General features: G+C 48.5%; 7 protein-coding genes across 7 annotated transcripts; 5 read left to right on the forward strand and 2 right to left on the reverse strand.

Moving 5' to 3' along the window:
- Positions 1-108: 108 nt before the first annotated feature.
- On the forward strand, positions 109-622 carry N7489_007498 (uncharacterized protein; the record flags this gene model as incomplete). Its single annotated transcript, XM_056713248.1, has 3 exons — positions 109-179; positions 350-354; positions 411-622. The coding sequence occupies 3 exons, from the start codon at positions 109-111 to the stop codon at positions 620-622; spliced, it is 288 nt and encodes a 95-aa protein (XP_056566963.1).
- Positions 623-1,151: 529 nt separating this feature from the next.
- N7489_007499 (uncharacterized protein) lies at positions 1,152-2,905 on the forward strand (the record flags this gene model as incomplete). The annotated part of the gene is made up of 3 exons (XM_056713249.1): positions 1,152-1,844; positions 1,902-2,276; positions 2,345-2,905. The coding sequence occupies 3 exons, from the start codon at positions 1,152-1,154 to the stop codon at positions 2,903-2,905; spliced, it is 1,629 nt and encodes a 542-aa protein (XP_056566964.1).
- Positions 2,906-4,552: 1,647 nt separating this feature from the next.
- Positions 4,553-6,038, forward strand: N7489_007500 (GPI anchored serine-threonine rich family protein; the record flags this gene model as incomplete). Its single annotated transcript, XM_056713250.1, has 5 exons — positions 4,553-4,601; positions 4,655-4,733; positions 4,809-4,949; positions 5,006-5,754; positions 5,836-6,038. 5 exons carry the CDS (start codon positions 4,553-4,555, stop codon positions 6,036-6,038), a joined length of 1,221 nt encoding a protein of 406 aa, XP_056566965.1.
- A 1,245-nt stretch (positions 6,039-7,283) lies between these two features.
- Positions 7,284-8,657, forward strand: N7489_007501 (uncharacterized protein; the record flags this gene model as incomplete). The annotated part of the gene is made up of 4 exons (XM_056713251.1): positions 7,284-7,483; positions 7,542-7,864; positions 7,917-8,257; positions 8,316-8,657. 4 exons carry the CDS (start codon positions 7,284-7,286, stop codon positions 8,655-8,657), a joined length of 1,206 nt encoding a protein of 401 aa, XP_056566966.1.
- Positions 8,658-9,094: 437 nt separating this feature from the next.
- On the reverse strand, positions 9,095-11,182 carry N7489_007502 (WD40 repeat domain-containing protein; the record flags this gene model as incomplete). Its single annotated transcript, XM_056713252.1, has 6 exons — positions 9,095-9,144; positions 9,200-9,275; positions 9,332-9,812; positions 9,867-10,803; positions 10,891-11,036; positions 11,178-11,182. The coding sequence occupies 6 exons, from the start codon at positions 11,180-11,182 to the stop codon at positions 9,095-9,097; spliced, it is 1,695 nt and encodes a 564-aa protein (XP_056566967.1).
- A 578-nt stretch (positions 11,183-11,760) lies between these two features.
- On the reverse strand, positions 11,761-13,717 carry gem1 (ERMES complex Ca(2+)-binding regulatory GTPase GEM1; the record flags this gene model as incomplete). The annotated part of the gene is made up of 3 exons (XM_056713253.1): positions 11,761-12,596; positions 12,625-13,650; positions 13,708-13,717. 3 exons carry the CDS (start codon positions 13,715-13,717, stop codon positions 11,761-11,763), a joined length of 1,872 nt encoding a protein of 623 aa, XP_056566968.1.
- A 645-nt stretch (positions 13,718-14,362) lies between these two features.
- On the forward strand, positions 14,363-15,787 carry N7489_007504 (SYLF and SH3 domain-containing protein; the record flags this gene model as incomplete). Its single annotated transcript, XM_056713254.1, has 4 exons — positions 14,363-14,405; positions 14,488-14,591; positions 14,653-15,713; positions 15,766-15,787. 4 exons carry the CDS (start codon positions 14,363-14,365, stop codon positions 15,785-15,787), a joined length of 1,230 nt encoding a protein of 409 aa, XP_056566969.1.
- Positions 15,788-16,647: the final 860 nt, after the last annotated feature.

The following is a 16,647-nucleotide window of genomic DNA, read 5'->3' on the forward strand; positions in this document are numbered from 1 at the left end:
TCATGCCACCTCGTGTATTTGCAATTATGCTCTTCTAGGTTGAGGTATAGAACGACTCCTGTCCACAGGTCACGGTGAGCCTATAGTTGTGTGCGATATTCCGGAAGAATGATGATGTTCCCGTACACGTGTGTAAAGTACAACGTATCTGCAGATGAGGCTGAACATGATATCTTAGCGTAAGGGACGATCGATTGTTTTGACATCCTCGACTTACATCAATTTGTCTTCACACGATTCATTTATTCCATCTACCCCAGTTTACTGTTCAGCTCTGGTTTCTGTCTACAGAAAACACAGCATATACTATACAACGTGCTGCTGCATGCAACATTATAAATTGAGAAAGGCCGGGTAGGTATATTCAAACAAGCCCCGGGAACTCGGTCTGTTAACTGATTTATGTATAGTTGGAATCACTTGCCATGGTCATGCTGATTCTGCCACAAACTACGTTGTCGATAAGAGATCCGATGCCGACGCCACTACAGACTATGTTGGGGGTAAGTGTAGCGATGCTGATTCTGTTACCAACCTTGGAACTACGTCGTTGACTAAGGGGGTTAACTCGGCGAGAGAAGACCTAAGAATCTTAAAGCAGGTCCTAGGTCTATATCTCTAGAGCATATAGGAGAAAGTTGAGTAATTAGAGCACTCTCGAGTTAAGTATCTACTCGAAGGTTGGTAAGGGCCCTATCTCGCTTCAAATACTAGCAGATATAGTACCACATGCTATACAAAGCTAGTTCACTGAAGATATAAGTGGGTGATAGATTTTACAACAAGCTTAGATAGGGTGCGATTGGAAATTGTCCACTGCAATATGGTAGTACGCCGGAACTAGGGTTTGATGCGATGTAGTAGTGCCAGCCATAGAGGAAGCTCTATAGGGTTGAAGGAAAATACCTACTAGGAAGAGACTTTATAAATGTTTGATATTAAATTGTCTGAATGACTGAACACCTGATCATAGTGCAGTTTGTTCATGCTTTGTCCATAATCTACCAACTTGGACTCAAATCCCAGTTATCTCCTGCCCAATCTTTACCCAACCCTCGTCATCTCACATTTTCCATCAGACCCCTCAACTGAAAATTTCCACGTCCTCAACTAGCCCCATCAGAGCCTTTCTTGAGTGAGAATCTGACAATATGTCGTCCCTGTATCTTTCTAGGAACACATCGGAGACTAGCGAGCATATGAAGCTTGTCAAGGGCGACGCTGATGTCTCCAGGACGTCGAGATTCAAAATCACCCGCTTGGAAGAGGAGCTCATAACGGCACCTCTATTCTCACTCTCCGCTTGTGAGACTCTGGATACCGACCGCCTGAATAGCCAGCAAACTCTCGACGGAGACCCAACTTACCCACAATATGGACTGCTTGGTCTGCGTAATCGACCTACCAGCAACCCACCGGCACAAGACGACCTTGTGTACGCCAACGTGTCAGCACCTTGGTCTGCATTCATCTGCGGCAGCCAAGGAAGTGGCAAGAGCCACACCCTGTCCTGCCTGCTGGAAAATGCATTGATCTCATCCTCCCCTGCCGGGAAGCTATCGTCACCTCTGGCTGGACTGGTCATTCACTATGACAAGTTCACAGCCTTTTCCAGCACCCAGCTGTGCGAGGCGGCTTATCTTCACTCCTCGGGAATTCCTGTCAGGGTTTTGGTCTCACCGACGAATTACCTTGCCATGAAAAAGGCATACACAACACTGGCAGAGGGTTCCAAAATGCTGAAGGTTGAGCCATTGTATCTGCCCCAGAAGGCTCTCAACATTAGTATGATGAAAACCCTGATGGGCATCAATAACATGACGGAGAAACCGCTTTACATCGAGGTAGGTCAACACTCCTGTAATCCAGGCTGACAATACACTAATAAACTATTCACATAGGTTGTCATGAAGATTCTTCGGGACATGGCTATAGCCAACCAGGGGAAGTCAGGCTTCAACTACAGCACATTCAAACTTCTCCTGCAGCGCGAACAATTCCTGAAAGGCCAGCTTATGCCTCTTAACATGCGCTTGGAGGTTCTCGAGTCATTCTTTGAGCCTGGATCTGTCCCTGGTGCAAATACCAATAAGTCAAAGCAACACAGTGCCGATAATGCCTGGAAGTTTCCTCCTGGCACTTTGACAATAATCGATCTTAGCTGCCCGTTCGTTGGCCAAGAAGATGCATGCGCGCTATTCAACATTGCAGTCTCCTTGTTCTTGAAGAATCGTCATGATGCGGGTCGCATCATCGCTCTTGATGAAGCGCACAAGGTTCGCGGACTTTCACAATATCTTGAGTCATCCATGTCAGTCTATACTCACACTTTATTTGATTATAGTTTATGACTTCAACTTCACCAGAAGCCGCCGATCTGACAGATACACTGCTGTCTGTCGTCCGCCAGCAGCGACATCTGGCCGCGCGAGTGTTGATAGCAACACAGGAGCCAACTCTTGCACCGGCACTGCTTGAGCTCTGTAACGTCACTATTATCCATCGATTCTCATCGCCGGCTTGGTTTAAGGCTATCAAGTCACACATTGCGGGAGCTGAGATTGAGGGACTTGGTCCGAACAAGACGGCTTCGTCGACGATCTTTCGCAAAATTGTTCGTCTGCCGACTGGGGAGGCTTTGGTATTTTGTCCAACAGCGCTGTTGGATATCGCAAAGCACAACGATCAGGAAGATGAGGAGCTTTCAAGTGTTACCTCTTCCAGTCGGCCAGATACTCCTGATGGTCCGTCCTCGGCAGAGAGCACTCAGAGCGCGACGACCGACTCAGACTCACAAGATGAGTCTCCTTCCCATCGCGTCGTTCAGCTCGGAACGTCGTATGCCCACATTCGAGTGCGGAATAGGATCACCGTTGACGGTGGCCGCAGCGTGCTTGAGCGTTAAGGTGCCCGCTAGGCCGAAGTGGAAATGCAAGACGCATTTACCGTGCATGAAAATTCTCCGCGATGGTTGAACTATCTAAAGAGTGGATTTCTGCGTGCTACCTACAAGTGACAGGTGATCAGGACGGTCCTTGGAATTATGTGATGTTCATCGTATGCAGGCTTTTTCCTTCGTCTACTTTGTACAATAGAAATCCTGATAATTTCACAGTCCATTCGTAAGACGATTAACCTACCAGAACTGTACCCTGTTTTCCTTTTAGATTACATTGCACATTCCACGTCATATTTGAGATTTGGGAGAATGCTGACGACGACTCCCGACTCCATAGAACCAAACAGAGGCTATTAAGATAAGTAGGTTAGACAAGATGCACTGCAAAGCCAAACGCAGGCCCGACAGTGGTGGAAGTGTCGGAGAACACAAACAGATGCTTGAGACCGAACGGGGACTTTCTATTACAGTCAAGACAAGAATTTATCCCGACAAGGGATACCATTTGTACTATTTTAATATATCCTAGGAGTTGTCCAATAAGGGCGGTTCCGACGTTGTGTGCTTCGTGCAACTTCTTATGTACTCCAAGACCTCCTAGGCAACCACTTTGAAATCTCAGAGCCTTTCTGGAGGCTAGATTGCTTTTTAACTGGTAAATCTAAATCTACAGTATGGGAACTTAATTGCCATCTCCATCTTATTTTCGTGGACCGGGAGCTAGGTTGAAATGTGAAACACCTGTTCCCTTGGCTTTTTGTCCTACTTGGGCTCATAAGAACCAAGACTGACGGTGTGCTTACACCTTTCGGGGTCATTAAGCGTAATAAAACCCAATGGTCATAAAATAGTCGGTTCAAATAAGCTGTCGGTGTGTCCATGGCTCCAACCTTGGATGAATATACCTAGGTATAGTTTCATAGAAGCTTAACTGGTATAAGATAATTTATCCAACTCTAGGGTATTTCCATAGCCACAGGATTGTTGCATTATAGACAATAGGACGCTCGAAAAGAGCTAATTATCGCATGAATCTCTCGCATTCGGCATCGAGTCTAAACGGGCCGCAGTCATCCTAGGGGTCCCGTGCCCTAGGCAAGGACTATGACTGCGCCGAGTATATTAACAGGCCATGTATCATAAAACCTATCTTCTCATTGCGATACACACAGGAACTATGACGCGCGGCTGGTCGAAATCGGAGACGTTGTACATCTTGGATTGAGACGATGAAAAATTCCCATCCGGGCTGAAAATGAAGTTGCAAGCTACAGAGTCAACAGTTCTTCCTCTGGATCCCTTTTGACTACCGCACAGCAGTGAGTTTACATCACGGGGACTAGAGGACTTGGTCTCGACTAACCATTTTGTACTCCGACACACATCTGGGAGCACGAGGCGCGATGGATCAAGGCACCACGGCAATCGGCCCAAAAATAAAGATGGCCATTGAAAATTGAGAAGACCCTGTGGGAGATACAGCCTCCTGCAACTGTCATAGGGGGCTATAAAATATCATGTTCCCGTCTTATATCGCCCCTGACTTTGATTTCCTACAACCTCAGGAATATTATATCGTGGCCCGACCCTCCAAGGTTGACAACTATTTCCTCGAATTACTTTACCTGATATTGATTACCGAAGTCAATCAATATGCGGGTTAACATTATTTCTCCGGTGGCTCTGGCTGCTACAGTTGCAGGTATGGCACTTTGTCCAAAGGAAGACGAATCAGTCTAATAACCGTTAAATTAGGTCTCACTGTCACCTCCCCACGGATGGGTGAGAGGATTGATCCCGATATGCCTCTTACTATCAAGTGGCAGTCTGTCTCGTAAGCTAGTCTGACAAGCTTGGCAGCATTTTACGAGCACTGGTGATTTGCTAACCAAATATAAAATATCAATAGAACCGACCCAGATACCTTTACCATCGAACTGGTCAATCAAAATGTCTACCCTCCGACAACAACGATTGTGGCGGAAGATATAGACTCTTCCAAGGGCTCCTACACTGTCAACGCAAAGACTTTCACAGGTGTGGACGATGGGTAGGTCCATTTCGATAGCATTGCCTTTTGAGCTACTGATTTGATGATCAATCTAGAAAGGGATATCAGATCAACTTCCTCTCTCCGACCAGTGGCATTCTGGCTCAGTCTCAGCAATTCAGAGTCACTGAGCCTGGTGAAATTGCTAGTGCTAGTGCTAGTAGCTCTGGTAAGGAAACCAGCTCTGCTCTTGAAACTTCGTCTGCCTTGCTTTCTTCCACCGCGTCGACTAGTGATCTCACTTCTTCGATTCCCTCTTCCTCGACTGATTCCTCTTACCTGTCTTCGACTACTCACTCCTCCATCAGCGCGTCTACCCTTACCTCGTCCTATTATTCTACTGCTTCATCTTCTATTTCTACCCCTACAACATCTTCTATGAGCTCTTCTGCAAGTGCGTCTACCTCTTCCATTTTCTCCTCTCTCGCTTCTGCCTCTACTCCAACCCCTGAATCATCCTCGTATTCCCTTTCAACTTCCTCAACCCTGGCATCTACAACATCTTACACTACGACCCTGACTTCTACCGTGACGCTTACCACTCCTCCTTCTTCCTCAGTCTCTTCTCCATCTACACTAGCAACTTCCTCCTCAGTCTCTGCTATATCTAGCCCTTCAACTTCATCTTTCATTACAGAAACTTCATCCTCTATTATATCTACCTCTGCTACCCCGATGACTTCTTCTTCCATTACCGCGTCTTCTATCTCACCTACTACATCCACCCATCTTCCTACCTCGACTTTCACCTCAAACACAATTTCCTCTACCATGTCTCCTTCTACCCACATCTCCACTACCCCTGGTTAGTAAAAGCTGGCTTCCGAGACAGCATTTTGCTTTTCACCCACTACATTAAGGAAATAGTGACTAACTATATCCATAGAATTGACCTCAGCTTCAATGACTTCCTCGACCAGCCTGTCCACCGCAACCCATCTGAGCACTACCTCGACCACCACTCGCAAGTCGACTTCAACCACTACCTCCAGTGCCACAGAGTCTGCCAGTACCACCACAAATGCTGCTGCCGTCCTCATGCCCCCTGCTGGTAGTGTTCTCCTCGGCATGTTGGCTCTGGTCCTTTGAATCCCAATATCGGTCATTTGTGATTCGGCTCTAGGCAACTGTCCAGTTGGACAGCCGGGAACTTAGATACATGAGTTGGAGATAGTTCTGGTTATTTGTGGTAGCTCCTTAGGACAAAGTCTACTATCTATTGAAGCCATTGTGGAAGTGGGTTACTTGACTAGTGATGATTTATTGTGTTTGACGATGTTGATGTTGATGTTGATGATTTGTTCTATGGACTTATGATATGCCCCTTACATTAATGAGAATGCGATAATGCTATGTCTGATTTATATTCTTGGGACTATACTATCAATCACATCTTTAGTTGGGATTGCGATGCGAGTAGCAGTAATCGGTATTGTTTAAAGGCTCCAAACGTTCAACGGATTCAACGTCACCAAGAATCTGTCAATTCAGAGTCCACCAGATTTTAGACTTTAATCGAAAGATATCGCTACACTAACCGAAACTCATGAGTCTCTTTTACTGTATGTACACCCGACTCATTTGAGAGGCGCTTAACTTGTTGGGATTGACGGACTGAAATGCGAGTTGTGGCCAAGTAGCCAGACTGACCAGGCAGGTCTCCTCCGTTTGCCTGGTTTTCCTGAGACCATACAGGCTTAACACGAAAGCTATTCTAGGTTGTTAATTGTCAGGTGTAGGGTAACGCTAAAGAGTATAGTGGGTTCCAAAAGAGGGATCGAGGTCAAATCTCCATTTGCAAGTGGTGAATCTGATTTCGAACCTTCCTAAGGCTACGACCAAAAGGATATGATCGTATTGACAAAAGGACAAGAGTCAGCGTCAGCCAACGGAAATCATCATTATTGCATTGTGGACATAATATCTCGAAAAGTCATCGTATCTCCCATGAGCAGCAGGGCATCACTATATATCCTTCCCTCAGATGCATAAGCCTAGTTAGCGCCGCCATATTTGCGCTTTCGTAGGCTCTGGCATGGCGCTCCAATGGCCAGTATAGCTTCAAGGGTGCATAGGCGTCTCATACTGACATCTCAATTGATTGACACGACTTAGAGGTGCGGTGCTGCCCAATTAATTGCCGCTTGAAAGTCTGAGTCTGCTTTTCAGATCATGTGATTGGCTATTCAAGGGCGCGTAGGACGTATTTACGTATTTTGGACTTATGACTGACATTATCTGTACCGACCATATCGGTCCAGTATGAGGAACATCGCCTGCTTTCCACGGAAGCGTATTGTTTCCTTGAGAAGTTCTTGCATTTTCCACAAGTTCATGTCTACCAACGCCGACAAGGGTTCGATGGACCAGCCTACCTATATTTCCCCCATTGATGTGGAGCCACTTCATCGCTACCGACAAGGCGGTTACCACCCAGTCACCTTAGGAGAATGCCTTAAAGCTGGAAGGTACAAGGTGTTGCATAAACTAGGGTGGGGTGGCTACTCGACAGTTTGGGCGGCGAGAGATCAAAAGTAAGACATGCAAGTGTAACGCGCGGTAGTCCCAGCTAATCACAATTAACTTTTGCAGGACAGAAACTTACGTCGCTGTGAAGATTTCTGTTGCAGAACTGGAACATGAGAGGGAGACGCGAGAACTCCAAACTATGAGGGAACTGGCGTCTTATCACCCTAGTCCGGCGCATGTGGTGCAGTTGCTCGATGATTTCGATTTGACGGGTCCAAATGGATTTCACAAATGTCTCGTTTATGAGCTTTTGGGGCCAAACATTCCGGACGTCATTGATACTCATTTTTCCGGTGGGAGACTTCCAGGAAGGCTTGCCAAAATCATTGCCAAGCAAAGTCTCGCTGGGCTTAATGATTTACACCAACGAAATATTGGACATGGAGGTACAGTAACTCACTCACTGGGGAGAAGTCCGACAATTCTCACCTAAAATAGATATACACACTCGCAATTCGGCCTTTACTATGCCTTGCTTGGATAAGGTAACCGAAGACGTTTTCTTTGAGATTTTAGGAAAACCTAAAATAGGCCGTGTCCAGAGGCGCGATGGGAAAGACCTTGAGCTCGGCGTGCCGGAGTTTATCGTGAAGCCCACCTCATATCGAACCCGTTCTTGGAACTCGACTCAGTCGATCAAGATACTGGACTTCGGAGAATCATTTTTATGTACTGCCGTCCCTCACACACTGCACACACCTTTGCCTGTTCGAGCACCCGAAGTTATATTCCAGGATGAAATTGATCATCATGTTGACTTATGGAGTATGGGCTGTATGGTACGTGAAGTGATACAAGCCTCAACGCTACACACGACTAAATTGATAACCATGACAGCTCTTTGAACTTTTCACGGGCCAGCCACCTTTTGACAACTTCCTAATCACACCCCCAATTCTCATTGGTCAAATGCAAGAGATGGCGAGTGACGATCTACCTAAAAGATGGCAAAATATATGGGATACGATGGACAAAGGAGAGGACGTGACCGCGGGAAGCTCCGAGCCCAACCTGCAAGAATGGCTGGAAGAAGTGTATTTTGATGGACGCCGGACCCCTGATCTCACAAGAGAGGATATAACGAGACTGGGAGAAATCATTGGAAGCTTGTTGTACTTTGAACCGTCAGCAAGAGCATCAGCGAGACAGATCCTCGATGACCCTTGGTTCAGTCAGTAGGCTAGGCTGACTGTTCGTGAGGAACTTGACCCCAGTTCGGGTCTTACTTCCTGAGAATGAGTTTCGCAGGAGAGAGTCTTGGAGCCATAATGCCTTGAAGTAAATGGGGTGCTAAGACTGGGAAGACTTGTAACTGCGATGCGTAGGTGGAAAGGCGGCCGTTTCTAGCGCCAGAAGCTGTCATTTTCGGCGTCATTTTCACGGGTCCTTATATTCTATATGTAATATTGACATGAAAAGATATCATACGTGTTAAAAGGAAAATAAAATGAAAAATAAAAAAATTGCCCACGCTAAAAAACTGCACCCGGCCCCGATTGGTAACCTCCAGGGCTTCCAACATTGTTGAATCGATTTCGATTACTTGGTACATCAAGGACGGAGTTTCCAAGTCATCCTGTACCAGAAAAGCATACGGTAAGCCCTCAAATGGAGCATCATGCTTTGACGACGCTGTCGCTGGGTCGATGCCAAGTGCGGATATGGCCTGTATCAAACTGTTAGATTATTCGGGCTCGAAAACCTCGTTTATACACACATACCTTCAAGGGAGGAAGTCATGATGCAATCTTTCTGGAAGCCAAGCCAGCAGGTGGGATCTTCGCCAACAATTTTGGACTATGGGAGCAGTTAGTCTTTTGAAGCTGTAAATTTGGGCATCAATCAATGCTTACCATGATCGGGGGCAAAAGAGCTGTTCGAGACCTCGGTTCCACGGGGTGACTCATCTGTTCGATATCTTCGCTGGACTTGGCTGTTTCATTAGAGTCTGAGCGCATACGGTTGTCACCGCTGTCTGCACGGTGGCGGTTGGCAGCTTGTGAATTTGGCACTACAATGCTAGATCGATTTCGAGTTGAAGCTTGATGTGCCCGAGGACGATGGAGCATGCCGACGCTGAAGTCCCACAAGAGGAGGCGGCAGTCGTCGCCGACGCTGCCGAACCGGTATGTCTTCTGGTCACAACGCCAGGGGTCGAATGCTACGCACGAAACCCAGGAGTTGTGTCCTTGGCATCTGGCGACAACCTTGCGCTCAGGGAAAGACCAAATCGTCAGCAAGTCATCCTGGCCTCCGGTTACGATGTATTTGCCATCCGGCGACCAGCAGACACAGATCAGGCCCCCATAGTAGCTGCGGAATATATCCAGGACCCTAGAAATTGTTAGGTGGGAATTGTTCGGTTCCCTCAACATAGGCCAAACTTACTCCTCTTTCAAGTAATCCATGAGCCGCAACGACCCATCTTCAAGAACCACGGCCAGATGTCTTTGATCCGGCGAAAAGGAGAAGCTTGAAATTTTCTGGTTCGCCATTTTCCAAAATGAGACCGGGTTGGTCTTCTGGTTCTTGGAGTTCACGGACTTGAGGATGTCCAATGGCAATCGTCCGATTTCTTGTTCGGAATGGCCGTTCGCCTCGGGGGTGAAAAGGGCATCCTCCTTCTCCTTGTCATACACGACCAGCGCACCGTTCGCATGGGATGCTATGAACAAGTTCTCAGACCCAGGGAGCCATTTTATGTGAGTGACGGGGGAGGAGTTAATCACGCCATTTTTGTTGATCCGAGCGTACTTCTGCGACATGGGCTCATACCAAATAATGTCGCCCGCAGAAGATCCCATCACAATGTCCAAATGCGATGATGTCTTGGTGAGTTCGTTGATATCATGACAGAGCATGTGCGCCTTGGTGAAGAGGACCTTCGTAAGATGCTCCTCCTTCGTAGGCGAACTAAGGTCGAGCCATTGGAATGCTCGGTTGATATTCGCAAAGGCAAAAACACCGTTCCAGTCACGATCCCCCAATCGCTTGGCAGATGTCTCATGTGTGATGACTCGGGACACGAACGAAGAACTGCTCTTGATGATGTTGTTCTTGGGCTTCCGTCTCTTCGATGCGTCCTTTGCTGCGACAGGTGGTGCCGCAAGCGCGGGGTTTCCATCTCCGAATTGGGGAGCTGTAACAGCCGACTTCAAGAAAGTCGGAGGCTTCTTTCGAGCGTCGAGGGTAACAAGAGATAACTTTACGCCGGTAGTCGGGGGTGTGGGTAGCGTCGCAAGAGGGTTGGGGTTTATGATAGGAGCTTCAGATGGGTGGGGAGGCGGTGTTGCGAGGAGAAGATCATCCTGGAGTATGTACGTTCCTGTCGCAATATAAAACGTAAGCTACCTCTGAGATCTTGAAGCAATGGATATATGCAGGGACATCAGCGATCGCGGCGCACACATACCCTCACCAACTTGCAATGGACACCCATTCTCCGGGTGGGTAATAGTGTTATTCGTTTCCACAACAGGAACCGCCATGCCATTCGCCGCCCCTGCCGCATAGGCGACAGGGATGGTATAGCGCGGAGGGGGAGGGGGAAGGACGCTGCTGCTGGTGTCAGCAAATGAAGTGATTTATCTGGTACCTGAGAGCAATGCAATTCTCTCAAATTACGTTTGGTAATGAGAACACAAGGCTCAGACTGAAAGTAGAGAGTAAGTGGGAAAGCAAAGAAAGTGCGTTGCTTACAACATGATTAGTCGTCACTCGTACAGGCGCAATTTGAACTCGGGCTGAGATCTGGTGTGACCAACAGCGCAACCTTGGATCCGATAAGGCAAATGCGCAAACTTTGCTGTACTCTATGCAGTCTTTCCTCTTCCAGTCTTATATACCGATATCCCCAAGCTCCTATGTGCTGGAATGGGTGATGGACAGGTTGCAGAATATGGTCGGGGGCGACAGCGAGTTGAGGTGCGCGATAAGCCCGATAATCACAAATGTATATATATATGTACTTGATATGATGTATATAACGATATCAGGGTTCGAGGTCTGGAGGTTGTAGGTTGGATTCGACAATACAAGTCGAGACGCGAGGGAGGATCAGCAAGGGAAATGATGTCCGGGGTAACGTTCGAGCGGAGAACACACCGCGTGCCTGGCGGGGGACCGGCTTAACTCCGGCTGAGCCGATGTGCCTGACTAAGTATCATACACCCAAGGCCAATTGAAATAAAGCAGATAAATCCATGGGATGTATTGAGATCATTTTACATTTATTTGCACATTAAATTATGGGGTATGGTATAGAACATGAACGAAGGAGATCTTAATTGCCGCTCCCGACTCGTCGCCATATCATCACCGCGGCGGCACCTGCACAAACCACCGCTCCAAGGGCAATTCCCCACGACATCCATTTACCCTCCACATCCTCTTCACTGCGCGGGAAAGCAGTGCTGGGCTCCATGGCAGCCTCGGCAATATGGACAAACACCTCCTGGATGGAACTCCACGTTACACTCACATGGAGCGGGGGACTAGGCATGTTCAGCATAGCCGTGTATTCATGAGGTTGGTGCTCGGCTCGCTGCGTCGTCCGATCCAAATCGGCCTTGAGGGCAATGAACACACTCGGGAGCTCCTCCAGGTGAGGATATTTCGCCAGCAATGCAGGAATGTACGAAAATGAGTCCGGATCCGAGGAATCGTATGTGTACGCAATCACGTCGCACTGATCCAGCAGTTTGGACTGGTTCTCCAGCAAAGCGGGCTCCAGCTCCCCAAGTTCATCCAAAATCAGGTAGCACTGTTTCCCTCCCGGAAGCTCCACCGTGTTCACTGCGGTACGAGGTTGGATGGTAGGGTGGTAGGTAGTGCTGAATCCGCGGGAAAGAAGTGCATCGAGCAGGGCCGATTTTCCAGACCCAGGGGCTCCCAGAACATGGCATTGGACAACATTTCGTCCAACACGGCCCGGGCGGCGACGTTTTCTTCGTGGGCGTGTAACCTTCAACGCCGCAGTAATAGATTGATCACTTTGGTCAGAGGGCTCAAAGCCCAGGTATGCCAAGTATTCCAGGGTAGTTTTGGGAGACAGGAAAGTAGTCATACTCCACTGAGCAAGCCACCCTTGCAGTGTTACATGCCCTGCCTCATTGCGGACTGTGGATGATGGGAACGAACTGTCCACCCATGACGCAGGCAAGCCCGGGGTAGGGGGCAAACAAGGATGCAAGTTCGGCTTCATTCAATCCCCCATCATTATCCTTATCAGATAGAAGAAAGAGATTCACAAAGAATCGATAGCCTTCGGGTGATAGTTCGGCAGAAGCGTACGGCGGTACTTCGAACTTCGGGTGTAGGAATTTCTCTTGCAGGGAGAGATTATCCGTGTATTGAAACGCCCGCAAGATGATCCAGACTGTTTCGTGCCGCCCTTTCTCCGAATACAATTTGTTCAGATGAATAAACCCTTGGCAGTCAATGCCTGACTCCGTAACTGAGTCCGGATAGGCTTTTTGAATGGTGTCCTTGATGTGGTTGAGATCCGCTTCGTTCAATGGTTTGGAAAAGCACCGGATTTGGAAATCCTTGAGCTCCTTATCAGACAGATACCCATCGCGATCTTTGTCGCAGAGATAGAATATCCTTTGTAAAGCTGCCACCGCTGCGGGCTTCAAAGCCGCCTCCTTGGAATCGAACAGTGGCGCGATCGGGTGCGTGACAGCCTTTTGGCAAACGAAGAAGGCTTCGTTAACATTACGGTGTTCCCGGGCACTCGTACGTATACAAGAGTCGATCTCCTTAAACTCTGCCATCAAAGGAAGCATCTCCTCCTCAACCACTCGCGTCTCACTATGACCAGTCGCCAGGTCGGACTTGTTGGCACAAAGGACTACCGGGACATTGACGCCCAACGAGCGGAAGTATGGCAACCAGAACAGAGCTACCCGTTCATAGCTGTAGTGGTCGGAATATACGAGGAGAATCACGTTGCATTTCCGTATCTCTCGCGCGAGATTGTTCCGTTCCTGGGGAAGGGCCGAGGTGTCGACGACGGTCGTGGTGGTGACATTTTCAGGGGTCCCGAGGGTAGGAGGGATGGTAATTTGGGGGAGGACTGGTTGGATTTTGTTCGTAACAAACACACCTTTGACGAGCGAGGTGATGAGACTGGACTTGCCAGTGCCCTCGTCGCCGCAAACGCAAATGCGAACTGGACGAATTGGCCTGTCAGGGGTGTTTCTGGGGGTGGGGCACATAGATAGCATACCTGATGCCATTTTTCGCGTCTAGCGAGTCAGATATTGATCATAATCCCACCATGACCTTGCATTCACGAAGTGTATGGAGGTGGATAAGTTCCGAGGTTCCCAAGGTTGATTCCGGATGAGACAATCGCGATACGATAACAGGTCTTGGCACCTCCAGGGCTGGGACATCTGCAAGTATGTAATACTATGGCTATACACATGTTTCTCTACACATCAGGAGACTATTGCTTTGGTTATAGTCTCTTTGTTCTCGTTATCCTTTTCCTTTTTAATCCATTGTTAAGGAACTCCCAATTTGCCAAGCAACCTTCGTCTCGCTCCGCCACTATTAAACACGGAGCCAAGAGACCCCAAGATTGCCCAGATACGTGAGATACCAAGGGCTGGCAACCCTTGAGGAGATTTTATCACCAATTGATATCTAGTGTCCTGAAAGTATCTCCAACAGTGTACTGTCTCTAGGATTGACTGCAATCTTGGGGTGCTGCGAGGTACATCTTGAGCCTCCCACGAACCGGCGTCCCGCATTCGCCGTCATCAGGCCCACACTGACTAACCGTTACCCTCGAAACCCCGTAGACATCAACAGCTCCTCCATTTCCCCCCATTTCCCCCTCCCCAGTTTCCGTTTGTATACCTCGATAATCACACAAGATGGGTTTCGGGATTCACAATCCGCTGCCCGCGTCTATGAGCAGTAGGTTTTCTCCATTTCCAAAGCCCATTTCCCCGCAGTCGTGTGCGGCATATCCGGCTGACAGTGGACTCTCTCTTAACAGGCGAGTGCAAGAAGGCTGCAAAGATCTTGACTTCGTTTGTTGATCCTAGGCAATCATTCGGCCCCGACAAGGTCATTCCCCCAGAGATTTTGGCCAACGCAAAGGTAAGACACTCATTATTCTCCGGTTGCGAAGATCCATGGCTAACGGACCTTTTTTCCTTAGGGTCTCGCAGTTCTCACAGTTCTCAAGGCCGGTTTCCTAGGCTCCGGTCGATTCGGCTCCGGTATCGTTGTCGCTCGTCTTGGCGATGGGTCCTGGTCGGCTCCATCAGCCATTGCGACTGCAGGTGCCGGAATTGGAGGACAGATCGGGTTTGAGTTGACCGACTTTGTTTTCATTCTCAATGATGCCGCTGCTGTTCGCACATTCTCCCAAGTGGGAACACTGACGCTGGGTGGCAATGTATCGCTCGCTGCTGGACCGATTGGCCGAAATGCCGAGGCGGCTGGTGCAGCCAGTACCAAGGGCGTTGCGGCCGTCTTCTCCTACTCGAAAACCAAGGGTCTCTTCGCCGGTGTCAGTTTGGAAGGCAGTATGCTGGTCGAACGCAAGGATGCGAACGAGAAATTGTACCGCAGCCGGGTCACCGCCAACCAACTCCTCACCGGCAGCATTCGCGCCCCGCCGGCCGCCGACGCTCTGATGCGCGTGCTGAACTCCCGTGCATTCCAAGGCAACGCGCGGGCCTATGGTGACTCCATGTACAATGACATTCCTGTCTATGACGACAGCCATGACGATGTGGTCTGGGAGGGACGCAAGGGCGATGCCTACGGTCAAGGTACCCATCGTGCTCGATCCAACACCAATGATTATGATTATGACTACCGCGACAAGCCCCGCCGCGCGAACACCTGGGCTGATGATGTTTATGATCGACCTGCCTCGGGCCTTGGTCGTTCCGCGACAACCCGGTCCCCTGCCGGCGATGCATTTGATAGCTACGGGCGCAATCGGAGCAACACTGCGCCATTCGAGGAGGATTATGTCTACTCGGATCGCAGACCTACCCGTCCAACTGCCCCTAAGCCGGTCTTCCAACAAAAGACTGGTGCAGCCCAGTTGCGATCAGACCAGGCCGTTGCCCTTTTCACATTCGATGCGGATCAGGAGGGTGACCTTGGATTCAAAAAGGGTGAAATTATTACCATAATGAAGCGGACAGATAAGGCGGAAGACTGGTGGACTGGTCGCATTGGTGATCGCGTGGGCATCTTCCCCAGGTAAGAACTTATTCGTTCCACTTTCTAGAATCGACGGCTAATTCATTCGCAGCAACTATGTTGAGGCCTCTTAGGTCGATACGATTCCAATGCTGGTCCATCTGGCACACTGTGATGAACTCTTGATGCACATTTCTCCGGGACTTGATGAACATACGTCCCCCAACTCTTGCCCTACATATATCCTGGTGTATACGGATCGGTCAAACGCCTGTCCATTCCGTTCTTTCTTTTATTTATGTTAAAGTTGTTGGTGTCACTCACATTCTTCAGCGTGGAGTTTCTCGTTCTCATGCCTTTTTTTCTTTTTTCTTCTTTTACTTCGCGGGGGACTTGGGGATACTGTCATCTTGGATCTTTTCGGTTTTTCGCAGAGCATTTCCCATCTGATTGTGATTTCCCCCAGAGTTTATTCCATCTACGTCTCACAAGTCTCTTCTTAGTCTCTTAGGTTGAATACATTTTTCAGCTCCATTTGACCCTGACATTCTGAGTTTTATATAGTTCCAACATAATGATCCTATGTACTCAGGCATCTCACATTCTGGGCTGGACCTTCTTCGTGTCATTGACTCATGCGAACACTTACCCGTGGACATGGCATATCCAGCGATTGCCCTTCGGCCGGGGAAGATTGAAGGAAGTCACACGGTGTTCTATGGAATCCCAGGTCCGACCCCTTCTAGTCCATCCATATAAGGATATTACAAACAAGAATATGCCAAGCGGCTCTGCAATGGCAAATCCGAAATTCTTATGTGTTTCAAATCTTTCCCATGTCAATTCAGGCCTTTCAGCTTCTGACAAAGATGAATGTAAGGAGTACGAGGTGGTTTTCTCAGCCCTCGAGGTACATAGATGCAGTGTCACGGTTCAAAAAAATATATTGCAAGTCAGCTCTGAAAAGGAGGTAGGACCTACTTTCTTTGGAGTC

The sequence above is a fragment of the Penicillium chrysogenum genome (genome assembly GCF_028827035.1).
Source record: "Penicillium chrysogenum strain IBT 35668 chromosome Unknown utg000004l_segment0_segment0, whole genome shotgun sequence".
Lineage (NCBI taxonomy): Eukaryota > Fungi > Ascomycota > Eurotiomycetes > Eurotiales > Aspergillaceae > Penicillium > Penicillium chrysogenum.